Below are 17,516 nucleotides of genomic sequence, written 5' to 3' on the forward strand. Positions count from 1 at the left end.
GGCACCCAGCACGTCTTTCAACCCATCACAGGTCCTACTCAAAATTATTTGTATCAGGTCATTGTTTAAAATGGTTACACTAAGTCCCTTTTTATGGAATGATTTAACTAAACTTATTTCAAATTTATTCATTAAAATAGCCTGCTTTTTTCCCTCCATGGCACACATTTTAATTCTTGGAAACCATCAGTAACAACGGTGAGAAGGACATTACATAAAAAAGCATGTTTCAGTGGCGGCTGGTTATCTCAGTTGGTTAGAGTTTGGTGCTCTTAACAACAAGGTTGCTGGTTCGATCCCCACGTGGACCACTGTGAGCTGCACCCTCCACAACTAGATTGAAACAACTACCTTGACTTGGAGCTGATGGGTCCTGGAAAGACACATTTAAATAAATAAAAGTTTTTTTAAAAAACCAAACAGGCTTTAGGTTCCCATGCTTAATGACAACAGCTAACAACAGTCTTCACTACATGCAAGATGTTGAGCCCTCACAAGCACGGTGACTCACAAATACCATGGAGGCCAGGACTAGTAATACCCACAATTCACAGGTAAAGAACCAGTGTCATAAGAGGGCAGGTAAACTGCCAAAACCACACAAATGGTATAGGTTGGAGCCTTGGTCGATGTAGAGAGGGGTCAGTTTACTTCCCTCAGGCAAGGGGAGTGGCTGAGGAAGTCTTCACACCCAGGCCCCAGACTTTCACCCACTATGCTGTACTCATGGCCTCTCAAAGGCCATGGTACTAACTTAAAGGGCCTAAGTAAATATATAATATTTTGCCTACCTTTTCAGTCTATTTTGAATTATGTTAACTAAATGTGGAGCTTAAGTTGGGGAAAAGTTTTGTTAGTTTTATGAATGAGGTCAACATCTAGCGTTTTCCAATTCAGTTGTTGAATGAATAAACAAAAGACATTTTTTTCTTCAGCTTTCTGCTGTGACAGGCAGCGTTAGGGGTGAAGCCAGGGTGATAAGGCCAGCCAGATATCAGCGTCAAATCAAGAGGAAATGCTCTGAATGCAAAGACTGCTTTTTTGGCTGAGCAGTTCAGGTTTCTGATTACGTTCTAGCCCAGCAATGAAAAAAACTCCTTCCCTGAAACACGTTCTTACATCCTGATGCACAGTCTTAGAGCCTCCTAAACTCTGCCCTTCAGATAAATTCAAGGGGCAGCAGGGTTGGGGAGGCCTGCTTCCCTTCGCTAACGCAGCTCATGGCCTCTGCAGAGCTGAGCTCCATTAATGGGCACATATTTGTAGCACATCGATTGATGTTCCCAGAGCTAATAAAAACCTTTATGGCCACCAGATCTTTAGTGCAAAAGAACAGATGTTTTATTATTGATTTCTCTGCAAAAATAACAATGATAATCAGAATGATTTCCTAACAGGATTTGTTAGGGCTGAAGCAAACTTTGCGAAGTTTCCATCTTGGTGACATTATGTAATACGTAGATGTCACGAGCATTATCCAGATTGCTCACTCTCAGTCAACACTCTTGTATCATTCCTGTTTTAGTATTTTAACAAGATTTCTGGAATCTAGAAAATATTTTAACTGGAATGCTTTAGGTGATCAAAATTATCTCTGCTGGTTGAGTGCTATGTACAGCGATATATTTTTATTTAAACACTTTTTCTGTCCTGATGTGGAGAGCTCAAGAAGGGAGTCCTTCAGGGGTTCACTGTTTCCCCTGGGGAGTCTATACAACAAACACTCCTTTGGAAGATTAAATATCACTTTGCTTTCTAAACTGAGACAATGTGTGCACTGGAACCTCAGAGAGAACACACCACAGGCTTGCTTTTGAAAGCCAAACACACACAAGTTAAAAGCCAGAGACCTATTTTAAGAAACTGGTCCATATTTAACCGGGAAAAAATTATGGAAAATATTAAAAAGCCAGAAAATACTTCAGAGTAAAAGAAGGAGGCAAAATTTGACATGAAATTTGGACCAAATCACCCAATTTATCTTTTGGTAAATGCTGTAGTAAAATTTTACTAAAGTTCCTGCCTCATCTCCAAACTTTGTCATGAACAGATTGGCAGAACAAAGCCTTCTAGAATTATTACTCAGAATGAAAAAAACACACGAGATGATTCCCCAAAAGAGCTCAGATGCCAGGCGAGAATCTAAAAGTAATAGTGGCATTGATCTTGAGACCTCACATGACGCTGTTCATAAGAAATCTACCAAATGCCCACCCACGATGGCCCAAGGAGCTCTTCTAGCATTTACACAGCAAACCAGTCAAAGGGCATTCAAACACATACTCAGAAAAAACTTGCCTATAAATCTTTAGTCAGAAAGGGGATCACGCTGGCCACTTATATGAGAGATGGCTCAAGGAAATAACAGTATCAAATATTTTTGATAGTGCATCACTGGTTTTACATGACAAAATACTATTTCCCAGCTAAGAATTTTTTCATTTTTGTAACAAAAGAAAAAAAAAAACACTTAGTATTACTTTCTCAAGGTTACAGCAATCATTAGATGTAATGTATTAGATTTAATGTATGACATAACAAAATCACAGGAGGGACATCCATCATCTTTGCTATATTTTGTTGGTTGGAAGCAAGGTAACAGGTCACACCTACACTCACAAGTGAGCAGGAGAGGGTGGTTAGGAGTTTTCTAACCTGTAGTCCTCACCAAGCTGCTTCTCCTGTGGGGTAGACACATCGATAGAGAAGATGCTCTCTAAGTGTTTGGTGAATGAGTGATGTTGGGATTCTAGTCCTAGCCCTACCTTGAACTCTCTATGTGACCGTCCCTCAGCCTCAGGTCCCCCCGCCCCCCAAACATAAACAATGAAGGCTCTAAGATTTAAGAGTCACCCTCCTTCTTGCCCAGATTACTACAGTAGCCTTCTAACTGGTTTCCCTTCTTCCACTTTGGACCCTCTACAATCTATTCCCAGCATAATACCTAGAAGGACCATTTCAAAACCTAGGTCAATATCACTCCTCTCGGTTCCCTCCACTGGCTTCCCATCTGATGGGGAGTAAAAGCCTAAGGCCAGGCAATGGCTACACCTGGCCGGCTCCCGTAGCTCCACATACTTAGAACCCATCTCCTACTCCTCTTGCCCTTGCCTCTCTCTCTTTCAACATTTGCCTACTTGTTGTTCCTGTCACCTTAGACGAGCTCCCAGTTTATGGCCCTTGGGCTGGAATACTCTTCCCTCTGCCTAGAACACTCTTCCCAGATATCACAAGGTTCACTTCCTTTAAGACTTAGCCCAAACGGCAATTTCTTAATAAGGCCTACCCTGAACTTTCTTCTCCCTTATCTGGCTTTATTTGTTTCAGTAGGTCTTATCGCCTTCCAAAATACAATATAATTTTCCAACTTAGTATGCTTATTGTTGTCGCTGCCTGCTAAAATATAAGCTCCACGAGATCAGGGTCCCCGCCCCCCCCCCCCCAGTTTTGGTCACTGATGTGTATTAAACCCTTAAAACAGATCCCGGCACATAGCAGGAGCTCAATATATTACTGGATGGATGAACAAAGGGATGACTTATTCTCTTTCAGATGGTCAGTACTCATCAGCGCCTGGCCCCCAGCTGGTGTCCAACAGTTTCCTGGATGGAGGAATCACTTTGTTCCACAGTAAATCTGATTCCCTACTGCCCTCCGTAAGCATAGGAGACTACCCTTAGGAAAATGTGGGTAGTGATTTCCGAACTGTGATTTCTCCCTCATGATCTGTGAAACTGGTTCTTGACTGAACCATGATTTCTCTGATGCTTAGATTTCGACATTCCTAACATAGGAGTGATGGCTCCTGATCCCTGGTTCTCTCATGAGGCAGGTTTTTTGAGTCTGAGGAACAGCAGGTGTGATGACGTAGAAAGATCACGGGCTAAGTCAGAGATGAGGTTTCTGGGCCTGATACTGCCAGTAAATTATGTCAGTAGATACTTCTCTTCAATGATTAAATCTTTATATCTACCCTGCAGGATTTAATATCAGCATCTCATAGAGGAGGAGACTGAGCCCTAGAAAGAATGAGCCATTTGTCCAAGGTCACATGGCCATTAAGTGGTGTTGGCAGAGTGGGGTTTCAAACTTTGATCTGCCTGTTTCCACACCCCGTATCTTCAAATCACAGTCTCTTTGGGCCTGTTTTTTTTTTTTTTTTTTAACTGAAAAATGGGAAGGATCGATCAGAACATGTAGTACCTAAGATCCTCTTGAACTTTAGTATTCTCAGCTAAATGTTCTGAGTCTAAGGGAACCATGTAAACCAAAAAGCATTATAAATCTTAGCTGCTTTACATGTATTCAATCTTGTTTCTTCTAATGAATTCTAAAGTCCTTGATAATGTATATGAAATCTTTATCAAAAATGCTTTATCAATTTTGCCATTATAATTATAATGATAGGTATGCAATAAATAATTATTTGCAAGATCAAATAAAACTTTCTATTTCAGAACTTGGCTACATTGTAGCCAAACTTGGAGAAGTCATAGTCTGTCTCATGCCAACTGAATGAAGCTGATGGACATAAAAGTTCTATTAGCTTGTTTTTACAAAGAGAGCAAGGGCAGAATGGTGAATTTACCTGCCCAAGTGGTGTGCTCGTCCCTGGTCTTTTGTTTCAGCCCCAACTTCCAGATATTTCCTGGAGAGAAGTTACTGTTTGAGGCAACTTTTCCACCCTCCCCCAACCCTCTGTTCCCACATCCTTCAGAGATTTGGACCTTGGCTGGGCTCAGTCTTTTGTCCTTTGGTATTTCCTGTCGCTGGAGGTGGGAAATACCTGCTCCAGCCTTGTTCTGCCAGTGGTGTCCCGAAGAAACTACCCGGTGAGGGTGACCAAGCAAGGTGCGGATGCAGACTTGAGTCCACATGGTACGCAACTCCGAGAGACCACTGTATTAGAAGAACCCTGGAATTCTGAAAAGCCCGGGGCTCTCTTCCTAAAATTGCACTAACCTAGGCTATGTAGACTGGTAATTGAATTTACAAATGATCCAACAGGTCGCTTAAAGGTCCAATCCACTGTCATTTAAAATAATCTATTTTAGATACAGAAACTAAAATCATCAGAAGCCGTTGCCTTCCTTTCTGGAAAAATAATTACTGTTCTGAGTGAGTAGAAACTGGAAGTGAAATATAGGTACAATTTTCTAAGTTCCCCTTATGCCTTTTGCTTGTCTGTCATATGCTTGCCAGCCCATGCAAATGGAAAAGTCCACTTATCTGGACTTCTGGCAGTGGCAGAAGTGTGGCAAACTCTTTTTAAATCCCACAGTTTGGGAAAGTAAATTACAACCTCTATGGGGTAGAAATTAGCAATACTTATCAAAATTACCAATGTGTGTACACTTAGTCTCAGCAATTTCATTTCTAGGGATGTATCTCACAGATACACTTTACCTGGGTGAAATAACTTTTATACAAGATTATTCATTACACCATTTAAAAAATAATTCTAAGGGTTGGAGACAACCTGAGTGTCCATCGATTGGGAATTGCTTAAATACATTATGGTACACTCATACAATGCAGCCCCAGGGGAGAAGGGGGGAGGGCTTTTATGTGCTCATAAGGAATGATATCCAAGAAATATTGTGAGTGAAAGAAGCAAGGTGCGAAGTGGACTATATAAACTATGCTACCATTTATATACAAAAGGCAAAACAAATAATAAATATTTTCATGCTCATAAAATAACTCTAAAGGCATACAAGAAACTGATAAAGAGTAAACTGGATCCCTGGGAAACATGGGTGGATGGAATACTTTCACTCTATACCCTTTTGTACTTTTTGATTTGGGGCAGTATAAATTTATTTATATCATAAGTAAAATAATAAAATAAATAAGCAGAAAAATGGACCACAAGTATAAGAAAATCTTACTGAATTCTATTCTACATCTTTTGTCCTAGATGCTTTTGAAACAGTCACCTGGGTTCTGGGTTGGTTTCTCCTCAATTCTGCTTTAATTTGCTTTCACAGTGAGTTTACTTATTTGGGGCAATGGAGAGGAAAATCATTAGCTGTGTTCAGGTTTATTATACATGGATCACTTGCTGACGAAACAGCTCCTTTTCTGGAGAAAAGGAAGTGAATCTGAAAAAAACTTTGAACTCAATCATCATGGGCTCATGCGGCGCTTCAGTCAATTAGCCCTTAGAGTTATGAGGCTGCGAGAACTGAAAACTCACGGTGTGAACCACTCGGCAAAGGTCACATGCGTGTGTAAAGCATTGCAATGCCAGAACCTACAAAGCCCTGGGAAGTTTACTGAATCTCAACTTTGTTTACATGACTACTTCAGTTGCCTGAAAAAGAGCAAACCTAAGAACACAAAAATAAACAAACAGATAAGAAGACAACTTCGGTCTGAGGCAGTCTCTTAAAAGACTCGTCATTTTCTTCTTGATGCTTTTACCGTAACATTCATCAATAAGCTGAAGACACCAGTGAGCACATGTATCCCTGGGGTTTTGCCTTCCTTGCTTTAAAGATGGAATTTCAAGTGATGCAATATGTCTAAAAGCAGGGGTCATCTTTTCAGGGTGAGAAGGGCAGCAATTGTCCTTCTCTACTCTCATTAGGGATAAATGAGCTTCATCTTACAAGATTCGGAACACAAAGTCTGTCGCTAATAGCCCACTGTTTTCTCTCTGGGAAGCAGCAGCAGTCTGTGGCCTGGAATCATTGTTGGAGAACTGGAGAAGTCTCTTTGGGGACCAGAAGAATGGAGTTGCTCTCTCTGGAGACAGAAACTGGTCTTGAAATTCAAAACTTAAGTGTGCTTTTCAACTCGCTGTTCCTAAGTTCACCTTCGAATCTCTGATATGATACACAGAGAAAAAAAGGAGTGCCTTTCCCCCATTTTATCTCAATTCATCCAGGGTATATCTTTCTTTACCTAGTTTTGGGGTTTTAATTATTCTCTTTTGGTTTCAAAACCACTTGAGTATTCTTGGTGTAGGGAAGGAGCTCTGGGCAGTTCTGACAGCGCCAATACTTAACGTAAAATGCCTCATTTTATCCTCGGTGAGCACAGTGGCTAACCTTTGTGTCCTAAGTGTTCTGTGTGTTTCCGCATCTCACAGCAATGATATAGCTTACTTAGCTGCCAGACCAAATAGCTGATGAGTGATAGCACCCCAGTGTTCCATAAATATCAAGTACTCCAACACCTGGAATGTACAACTTGGAAAAGATGGTGCTTAAATTCCAGTGGCCTCTTCCAAACGGCGTAGGCTCTTCACAACCTTGTTTACTCTATACTGAAAACAAAGGCCCACGATTTTCCTCTTCTGATTTATGAGAGGTGGGCAGAAGACAAAAAGGCAGATGTGGCTTCTGCAGAGGTGGGTCTCACTTGTGTCCTCAAACATTGGTGAGGAAACATTGATCATCACATCCAGAGTCTGGAAGCAGATAGTCCTCAAGAATTCAAACCAAGAGAAGGAGATTGCTTGTTCGGTTGGAGAGATTGGCTAGGATGGGTTGGGAGACAATCACTATAGGAAAAAGGTCTTTACAATTGTATAGCATCATGAACTGGAAAGAAAATACATGTGTATCTTATTCCACATATTCTGCTTTAGAAGAAGGCAAACTGGACTTTAAATAATAGAATGTGGAGTTGGAAGCAAATGTACTTCACTGATGAAAAAATCTGAGGCCCAGAGATTTGTCCTAAATCATAAAGTGAGTTAGTTGATGGCTGGGTCTGTAACCAGGACTTTAGACTCTCAGTGCTTTCTCAGCTGCATTCCAGACATTTGTAGATGCTATTCGGAAGGGGACGGACTGGCCCTGGGCTTACACTGCTAGAGTGTGGTGCAATGGGACAGAGCTTTAGGAACTGTGCCACTGCAATAATGGAAGGTGTCATTGCTGCAGGTAATTGTTCTCAATACACCTGCTTATTTGATTACCTATTTGAGAGAGAAACAAATTTGAAATTGCCTGCTCAGTTTTCTCATGATCTGAATTAGCAGGAAGAAGAGAGACCAAAATAAAATCCCGAGATGATCTCAGAACAACATTAAGCCTTCGACCCTCTACTTCCAAATGACCTTTACCAACTCTGTTAGAAACCAGCAACATTTCTCCCAAGTTTCCAGAAACCCTTATCTCGTCTGATGGGGGTGGCAGTTAATGAGCACTAGACACCAAAACACTGGAGAAAAGGAGAAACCAGGGAAACCAATCTCAGATTGGTCCCGAGTAGTATGAACAAAAATGCACTATGGAGTATGTTAAAACATGTAGTGAAAACATTTTCTCCGCGACTGTGCATTTTCCCGAGAGAGAGACGTCTGCTGTCAGGTGCTTCCTCCATTGAGCTGTCTGGGGATTACTTTCTACTTTGGCTCAGGAGACCAGGCAGGTAAGGGACTGACAATGATGGTATCATTTACTCTGAGGCTTTCATCTCGGCCTCTCAAAGCCCTTGACAACTATTAAGTCTCTGCCGACAACTCCCTTGGCTCTCTTCTCCAGCCAAGGAAACACAAGCCACTTCTAGACCTAAACCAGGTGACCATCTTCTCTCCTTCCTCCCCCTCTGTCTCTCTCCACACCCCTCGGTCTCAGTTCCCTGGACAATCAGCATCATCAAATCAGTGTGTATTTTCACTTGATGCCATAGCAAAGATGGAAGCAAAAGACAAGGGGTTTACCGTTTCTGTGGATATTTCAGCTGCCAAGCATTTAAGAGATTATTTAAGGTTACATGGTTGTAAATGGCAGAACTGGGATATAAGTCTTGGCAGAGAGGTATTATAATTAGTCTATTTTGCATGTAAATAACAGAGGCTCAGTTCCAGAACTGGGACATAAACCTAAGAGTCTGATCCACTCCCCACAAGAGGAGGCAGCTCTCTAGAATGCTTTTTGAGAAGGTGGGAGAGAGGCCTGGAATCCAAGTGTGCCATGAGCACATACTGCAGTCCCTGATGACTTTTCTGTATGTCTGCTCCCCTGGGGGAGAAGATGAAGCAGAGAATCAAACTCAAGTCCTTACACCCTCTCCCTGCAGTGCTGGACATTGCAAATCCACAGCTTCTAGGTTCTGAAGGCCTAACCCTTCCCTCCCAGCCCTCTGGACATTGCAAATCCACAGCTTCTAGGTTCTGAAGGCCTAACCCTGCCCTCCCAGCCCTCTGCTGGGGAGCCTCCATGAGTGATGGGCCATTCTCCACTCAGCTTCCTGAAGCTCCCTCTCTTCATTCTCATACCCAAGGAGTGTTGAAGGAACCATAAATCCCAACCCAGAAATCTGTTCACTATTCTTTGGATTCCTGTTGTTCAACCTGTGTGAAGATATCTTTTCCCCAGTAAGCTGGGAGGACGTCAGCAGGAGTGCCAGATGGTACCAACACCATTAGCTCAAGGAGTTGGCGAGTTTGGTTCCACTATCGGTCACTTCAGTGCAGCAGCTGATAGTTAACCACATATATGAACCCTTTTGGTTGAAATGACTGACTCAGCTAGATACTGCATAGGTGTCCCGAAACAGCGTACCACTACAGCATTCCTGGGAGATGACTGCCTTTAGTAATCGAGAAGGTCCCTAGAATTAAAACTGTTCTGAGAATATTCGCACGTTCTTACAGGGTAGCTTATGCATTAGGATAATCCAATTCATTGATCATTATTCATTTAACATTCAAAGACAGAAGCAGTCCTCATTTAGTCTGGAGATGGGAAGAACACCTTCCAAATATTTATGGTGAACCTCCTGCACAGTGTCTGTATTGTAATGGCATGTCACATCGCAAACTCAACATGCTCCAAAATGAACTTACTATCTGCCCCTCTCCCATCTTCTTCCTGTACTCTACCCTTACTGGTGGCACCATCACCACTTGGTCACCCAAGCTAGAAATCGGACCGGCGGCTTGCAGTCCACCTTTTCTGTCAACCCTCACATGCAATCAAACACCAGGACTCAGGAAGACCCTTGTAATGAGGTCTCCATTCAACTTCTCCTTCCCATCCATCCTGTTGATGTCAGTGCACATCCCTAACTAACTGCTGTAATAAACAAGAAGGGACCTTCCCTGAGGGAGGGACCAGCACCCAGAAGAGTGTGGTGGATGAGAGTAGGAGTGTGGAGCCAGAATGGTGGATTTGTATCCCACTCAATGTGTATCAAGTGGGGGATAAGTATCTGAGCTTCAGTCATCGCATCTGTAAAATCAGAAAAACACACACAGAAAAACCCTCCATCCCTGGCTTGTTGTGAGGATTTGATAAAGCTGATACACTAACAACACAACAGTGTAAGTTTGCAATGTGTATCAAACGTGTAATGATAGATGAGGAAACCGAAGCTGGAAGCAGTGAAACACCTTTAGGATCACACAGCTACTAAATAATACAGCTGGCGTATGAATCCAGGTTGAAAGCAACGTTTTCCCCCAATGGCACATCTGGGGCTCCCAATGTGGTTGCTAGTAAGAAACTGGAACCTTTAAAGTGCCAATACAGAAAGACATCATGTATGATATAGAACAGTATGCATAATATGATCTTTGAAAAAATGTTTGGACTTAATTACGAACTTCCCTATTACTACCTCTGAAACTTGTATATTCCTTTGTCAGCTCATTTGCATCTATCTCTCCTCCTAAACTACCTGAGGGTAGAGACTGCCCACTGCATAGCACAGGGCCAGATACACAGCATTCAATATTAACTTGCTGAATAGCACTGAATCTTTTTTAAAAAAATAATTAACTTATTTATTTAGCAGATAATAGATAATATAGATAATAGTAGATAATATGTTAATGTGGTTAACACATTCAAACTATGCAAAAACTTATTTAGAGGAAAGTAATATTCCTTCCAGGCCATTCCCCAGACACCCAGCTCCTATCTCAAGAGGCAGCCATGGTGACCAGTCTCTTATAATATATCCTTCAGAGATATTATGGAATTGCATTGAATGTTAGTGCAATTTAAATTTAATGCCAACGATTATTAGCAAATGGTGGGAAATGCATCATACACATTTAGTCAGTATGTTTTCTTTCCTGAGAAGTCACCAATTTCTCTCAAACCTATATAAAGGACATCCCAAACATAGACTCTGTGTGTGTGTGTGTGTGTGTGTGTGTGTGTGTGTGTGTATAGAAGGTGATAGTTGCTGTGTTTGTGAACTCCCTCAGGTAAAACCTGCAATTCTACTTATAGATTCCTTCCCCTTGCAGCTGATTTTATGATCCATTTCTTCATAATTCTTTGGCCTGAGATTTCATTTTTATTGTGCTGTTCATTCCCTGGACATGGGAAGAGTGGGCATTCTGTGACTTGAACGTGACAAAGGACTTATCCTGTCTTGCAGCAAGATGTCTGACGTCACTCCAACATAACTTACCACAGTTAGAAATAAGAAAGTGCTTCCTGAAGGAAGAAAGACAGTAACCACTCTTCTCAGTGTTGTTTCTGTCAGACCGATGTCTGCAACAGCCCTGGAAGACACTTTATCTAATGCTTCAATAATGGATTCTCTTCAAGGGACCCGACACTTGGCCTTGCCTTCTCTCAGGTCGCTAACCTGCTCCTATTACATGGGCTTTGTTACATGGGCATGGCACACTCAGACTCTGACATCGCTTAGAAATGATATTAGAAATGTTATGACTTAGAAATAACATCAAGTCGCACAAGTGGTTCTATGCCTGTGCTTGCAGAGGAATTGGTACTAAAATATTTACAATTCTCTGCTTTATTCTGAATATATGGATTCACATGTCTCTATTCTTCTTCCATAATGATTTTTAGTTTCTGTTTCTATGTACTAAAAATACATTCATTTTATTTCTAAAAGACAAAACAAAAGGGATTGAACAAAAAATTTACTCCAATATATAGGTTTACCAAGTCCTTTTTTTTTTTTTTTTTTCCTAAAAGTGATTAAAACCTAAGAATTTGAAAACGAAGTAATAGCTATAGTTCCTCATCTCATCTTTGGGGAAAATAAGTATTTCATTCTCCCTGCTAGCATCTTTACAATTTATTCCTATGCTGCAGCAAGTAAATTCGAGCGTTAATGTTCAGACATGTTCTTTCTCTATTTTTTTCTTTTAGGGCTGAGGTAGGCATGGTAGCTAGTGACAAGCTAAATGGAGCCTTTGTTTCCCCTGGCCCCTCAATGGAAGACACACCAAGAGATAACTGAAGGGTTCTTCCTTCTCTCCTAAATCTGTTTGCTACTATGTTGTCTATTTGTGATTCCAAGTGTCTGGTGGAGACTCAGTGGCCTCCCTGACTGTCAATGAGCTCTTTTTATTTGTTTCTTTGTTAGTGCCTTCTTCTTGTTACTCTACCTCCTCAGTTTCCATTAGAAAAGCCAACCACGAGGGCATCCTGCCAAGTTATGTACCCCAGCTTAGCCAACTCATTGCAGTTCTCACAAATCTTAGGGAAGCCCTCATTGGACTAGGAAATGATGCCAGAAATCATAGAGAAAATGGACTTTCAAATGCTGGCATTCTCTTCCTTCTATTAGAGATGTTATTTCTTTGTAATCACTTAGGAACTTCTTTCTCCATCAATCTGCTTTCCATGTTAGGGTTTTATTACTTTCCATTCCTCTCCTCTTTAACTGAAACATTTCTGTCCTAGAAATTGAACTCCTCTCATGTTTAGAATACCATTTTGAATAAGTGTTTCGGCATCTTTTCCAAACATACTCCAATATCATTGAACTCCATTATTACACGTGTAGAATTGCAAAATTAATGGGTATGTGTTAAAGGAATGAGAGGGATGTGGTTTAATCATTTGTAGAAGAAGTATAAGTTTTCTGCTGAGTTTAAATCATACAGTAAAATGACAATGCTAAGTGACTGTATCTAGCAATGCTTGCTAATTGACCTCTACCAAGACATAGCAGCATTTCGTCTCCTGGCATCTCTCACAAGATGTCAACTAGTCAGCAGAACAGAGGGGCAGGATGGAAAAGTGGTTTAGAGAATGAATGGCCCCTGCTACTAGACAGCCTGAGTCTGACTTGCAGCTCTAGCATTTACTAGCTGCCTGACTTCGGGCAAGGTGCTTGATCTCTCCACGTTCAGTCTTCGCCTCTATAAAATGAAGATCATAGTAATTATCCCTACCCACTCGCTTCATAGGCTTGCTGAAGGATGAAGTCCGCTAATATATGCAAAACGCCTAGAAAATAGCTGGAATAGTACTATATATAAATGTTCACTATTATTATGCAGCTATTGCTTGTCTTGACAATGACTATAATTCAAAGCAAAACACGAGGTGAGCATACCACATTTTACATCAGTTTCCAAGAGAATGACACAATACTGAAATACTTCTTTCAGGAATGTATTGAAACCTGGGAACCTACCAAAGAAAGCCATTACTTCCCTGAGTCAATCGGGTCACTTTCTCTTTGGCATCTCTAAAATTAATCGAATGGTCATTAATCACCAACTATTACTAAAAGGAGCCAAAGATGTTGAAATGGAATATATCTACAGTCTTGTGACAAACTACTCTTCTGAGATATTCCTATTTACCTGCAATCTAAGAATCCTATTTTTTTATTTTTATTTTGGATAGAGTTATACTTACATTTACATGCTACAGAATTTTCTTAGTTTTTATTGTCATTACCTCTTTATATTTGATGGCGATCTTGGCAAACACCAAGGTAGAGATTAAAACTGTACACAAATGCCTTTTTTTTGGTGGCAAATTATTAGAAATTTAAGTTAAAGCATTTTTTTATAGCATGGCATTAACTAACTTGTTTATCAGCCAAAGCGTTTCTACACGGGTTTAGTCAAAAGTTCCAAGTACATTAAGTAGTTTTTTCAACTATGTTTTAAAGTAGGATCAATGCTACCCATAAGTAAAAAGCTAATTTCAGATACCAATAAATCCAATAAAACAATAATGTTTTATTAATACAAATTGCTGTCAACAACGCTAAATTTGTAAGAGGCTGAAATGTTTCAAAAAAGGTATAGCTATTTATGGCAGATGCTTCAAGGCAATGAATGAAAGAGATCTGTGTTAACATTTTCCCTGATTTACCTTTCCCAGTCAGTTTATGAGAGAGTGGAAACACGGAAGATTCAGTCTTCACATCTAAATGTTGGATACTCAGCTTCAAGTCAGCACCGGTTAAAATATAATTACTGTTGGGGACCTGTATCTCATTTTTTGGGTGTAGTAATTGTATAAATTAGTTTTTAAGTGAGTGACATTGGATAAAGATTACATTTTGGCCAAATCTAGTCTGCTTGCTTGTTTTAATTGTTATTTAACTGGTCAGGCCTAATGAATAAATGATCACTCTTTTGTCCTTACAGGAAGTGAGAAAACATTTGATTGACTTCCCTTTCCACACAATCAGTTAATTTGCATAATGCCCAATGATGCTTCTTTCAGATTCCCTTGTGTTTATTGCTCCAAACATGCCAATAGACTCATTTAATGGGGAAAAATAATCGTCAAATTCAAAGGAGAATCTGATAATATTCCCAGGCAGCCAGATGCCCCAGAGAAACAAGATCCAGTTTTTTTTGGTTGTTATCAAATGACTTACCCACAATGACTGCGGTGACTGTGAGAAGCACAAAAGCATTCCGAAACAGGTAACTTTTAACGTCCTCCTTTGTAATGTTCTGCACTTTCTTCTTAGCCAAGAGTGTGCGTTTCCGGACTCCTTGCTGGAACCTCTCCATTCTGCCTCCCATTTTAGGCTCTTCTCCATTACTTTTAGTCATATTTTACTTCTCCAGGAGTGTCTCTTCTTTGCACTTCAATGTCTTGGAATCACCCCCAGAAAGCCAGACTTCTTTGGTGTTAAGAGACTAACACAACTAGAATGGAAGAGAAAGAGACAAGAGTTAGTCTCCAGGGGTGGAAAATCAGTGAGCTCTCCACCAGGAGAAACTTGTCCAACTGCATAATCTCAGTAGGAATCAAGGGCTGCAAAATCGCAATGCCAGGTTTCAAGGCTAGAATGTGCACCACGTGTGAGAAATGTGCAGAAATTTAGAACATATGAGTAGAAACTTGTGTTCTATTTTTTAAAACTTGTCTTTTCCCCTCCAATGATGCTGTAAAAGGGTTCATCAGAGCTGGGTTGACTGAGCACCCTCAACCCCCATGCTATCCCCCAGGACCTAGCTGAATACTAAATGTCCAGTTGAATTAAATACACAGGAAACACTCAATAATTACTTGATGGCTTATGCTGTATACATGGTGAAGGCATAACCAGGTCAGTGAAGTGAATATTGATATTTCACAGTTGGTGCTTTCTGTTATATATAATAAGGTAACTATCTTCTTCATGAAGAAAAACAAACAAACCATGAAAATATCAATGAGCAAATATGGCCATGAGAAGAACACAAGTTCTTCCACAGGACTTGGGAAATACACGTGACTATTTCACAGAGTGACTTTGAAAACTTTTTCTGTGAAATAAGCAAAGCACTATGAGAACGTCTATAAATTATCTGAAATCATAATTCATTTTCATTTTAGTTACAAGTAGAAGTACAATGCACTATTTGCCTTTGTGGCAAGCATACTGAAGTCTTCTGAGGAAACTATCACCAGCTTCTAAGTATTTTAAATTTTAGGATTCCTAGAACAGATGAGAGATGAATCCAGTGTTCATCCAAACGTTACAGTGTGTGGTTTCTAGTTTCTTTAAAGTGCTACTAGATTATTGGAATATATCAAAGTAAATCGCTCCTTCATGGAAACTGGATGTTTTGAAAAAAATCAAGGGATACCTCCTGCTGTTTTACAAGATTTCTAATCCATAATTTTTCCCATGGATCCATCTAAGTGAAAATGAGTGTGCCTATGGACGTGTGTATCTGGCAACGCAAGCAGCCAGCGTGTGTGTCCGTTGTGGGAGGCAACTGGAAAGGACTCCTCCGGGGCTCCTGGCAAATCCAAGTGTGGAGAAAAAGATTTGCCTTAACAGTTTTGACTTTCAAATAAAATGACAGGGTAGGATCAGTGATAATAAGACCCACAACTTGTTTAAGACATCACAGCAGATTAAAAGTTTAGGGAGAAGGGAAGAAGAGAAGACGCTAGACCAGATTTTTTTTTTTTTTTTTACTAATCTGATTCCCTTTACCACTCACTTTTAAACAAACCAGCTCAGCCTTGATTGTTTCTACATCTCGAACCACAATCTGCCTCTAATCTGTCCTGAATGACTCAACTCCAAATTACCAGAGAACACAGCATAAACAGACACCTCACCCACGACATTAAATTACTAACATGAACTTTATCTACCAAAATGGCTAGCTTTTCCTCTCCCTATTCCTCTGCTTGGGAGACACTATCCATTTGGCATAGAAGTGGAACACGAAATTAAATCCAGCAGGAAGACAGGACGTTAGACTTACCTTTTCTGATTTGTAACGGGTGGGGGATCCCCCAGGAACAAGGTGAGTTCTCCAGCAGGTAACAGCAGCGGAGTAACAAAACGCAGTGAAACAGGCATGCATGTGCTCTGAACTGCAAGTTACTATGAGGGCAACTTAAGAAAAGGGGCGGAGTCTGTGCCCGGGAAAGGGGGAGTGGGGAAAAATGAAAACACCACAGGGGGAGGAGGGAGTAAACCGAGGTTTCTGGAATATTGATTAATCTTGGCGCACCAGAAGCATGCTTGGTGGCTTTGTTTTGCTCCTTAGACCACTTTCATGCTTTGTCAGTTCACTTTCATTAGAAATGCAAAGCCGGGACCAGGAAGAATTGAAGACTAAAGCGCGCACACACACTCAGAAAGCTGGAAGTCTTGATCAGGACGTTTCAAAGAAGATTTTTCTAAGGCTAAATTTAATTATCTCACATTATTGCAGGTTTCCTCCCCTTTAGGAAACACGAGCGTGTGCTCTTTTGCCTGGTTGTGCAACTGTTATAAAAGAGTCCCTCTTTATAGAACTGGGAAAATAACTGACATTTCTTGGTAAGACCCGGAACACAATCAAGCAGGGAGGGGATAAAAAACTGCTTACTATAATTCAATAAACTTGCCTAAAGTTACTCAAAACACAAGATGAGACATGCCTCTATTTAAGGTGTTTAAACTCTATTATAACAAATCTAATCTAGCTCAAACTGCCTGCCTTGCAAAGACTAAAATGGTGAGTACAAAAACAAAGCACCTTGCTAAACTATAAAATAAAAATTTAAGACCAAGAGTATAAATACACACTTAAAATTTCGTGATTTCAAAAGATACGTTGCTGTGCAAATAGACGCTTTGATTTTAAGGGGTGCTAAATGTAGCCCCCTCCACGGGCCCCACCCATCAAAACCCTGAGAATATAACTTGCACTTCTAGTGCAGTTTTCTTAAGAAGAAAAATAGATGGTGAAAACAGATTTTAAGAAATAAAAAAAAATGTTGAGCCTGACTCAGCTCCAAAACTTAGAACGTTTAACATAAAGAAAAAAAAGTTTAATAGAATCCAAAACACATTCCAAAACTTAAAGCCAGAGGTCT

At 40.5% G+C, this 17,516-nt stretch overlaps 1 protein-coding gene across 1 annotated transcript in view; it reads right to left on the reverse strand.

Moving 5' to 3' along the window:
• The window catches only part of SLC1A3 (solute carrier family 1 member 3), an 81,167-nt gene extending 64,606 nt beyond the window's left edge, over positions 1 to 16,561 (reverse strand). The window contains exons 1-2 of the mRNA XM_081053768.1: positions 16,415 to 16,561; positions 14,578 to 14,854 (exon numbers count right to left, since the gene is read on the reverse strand). Of these exons, the coding sequence (XP_080909894.1) occupies positions 14,578 to 14,758 (181 nt within the window). The 5' untranslated portion in view covers positions 14,759 to 14,854; positions 16,415 to 16,561. The remainder of the gene's footprint in view (positions 1 to 14,577; positions 14,855 to 16,414) is intronic.
• Positions 16,562 to 17,516: the final 955 nt, after the last annotated feature.

This window comes from Rhinolophus hipposideros (assembly GCF_964194185.1).
Source record: "Rhinolophus hipposideros genome assembly, chromosome: 7".
NCBI lineage: Eukaryota > Metazoa > Chordata > Mammalia > Chiroptera > Rhinolophidae > Rhinolophus > Rhinolophus hipposideros.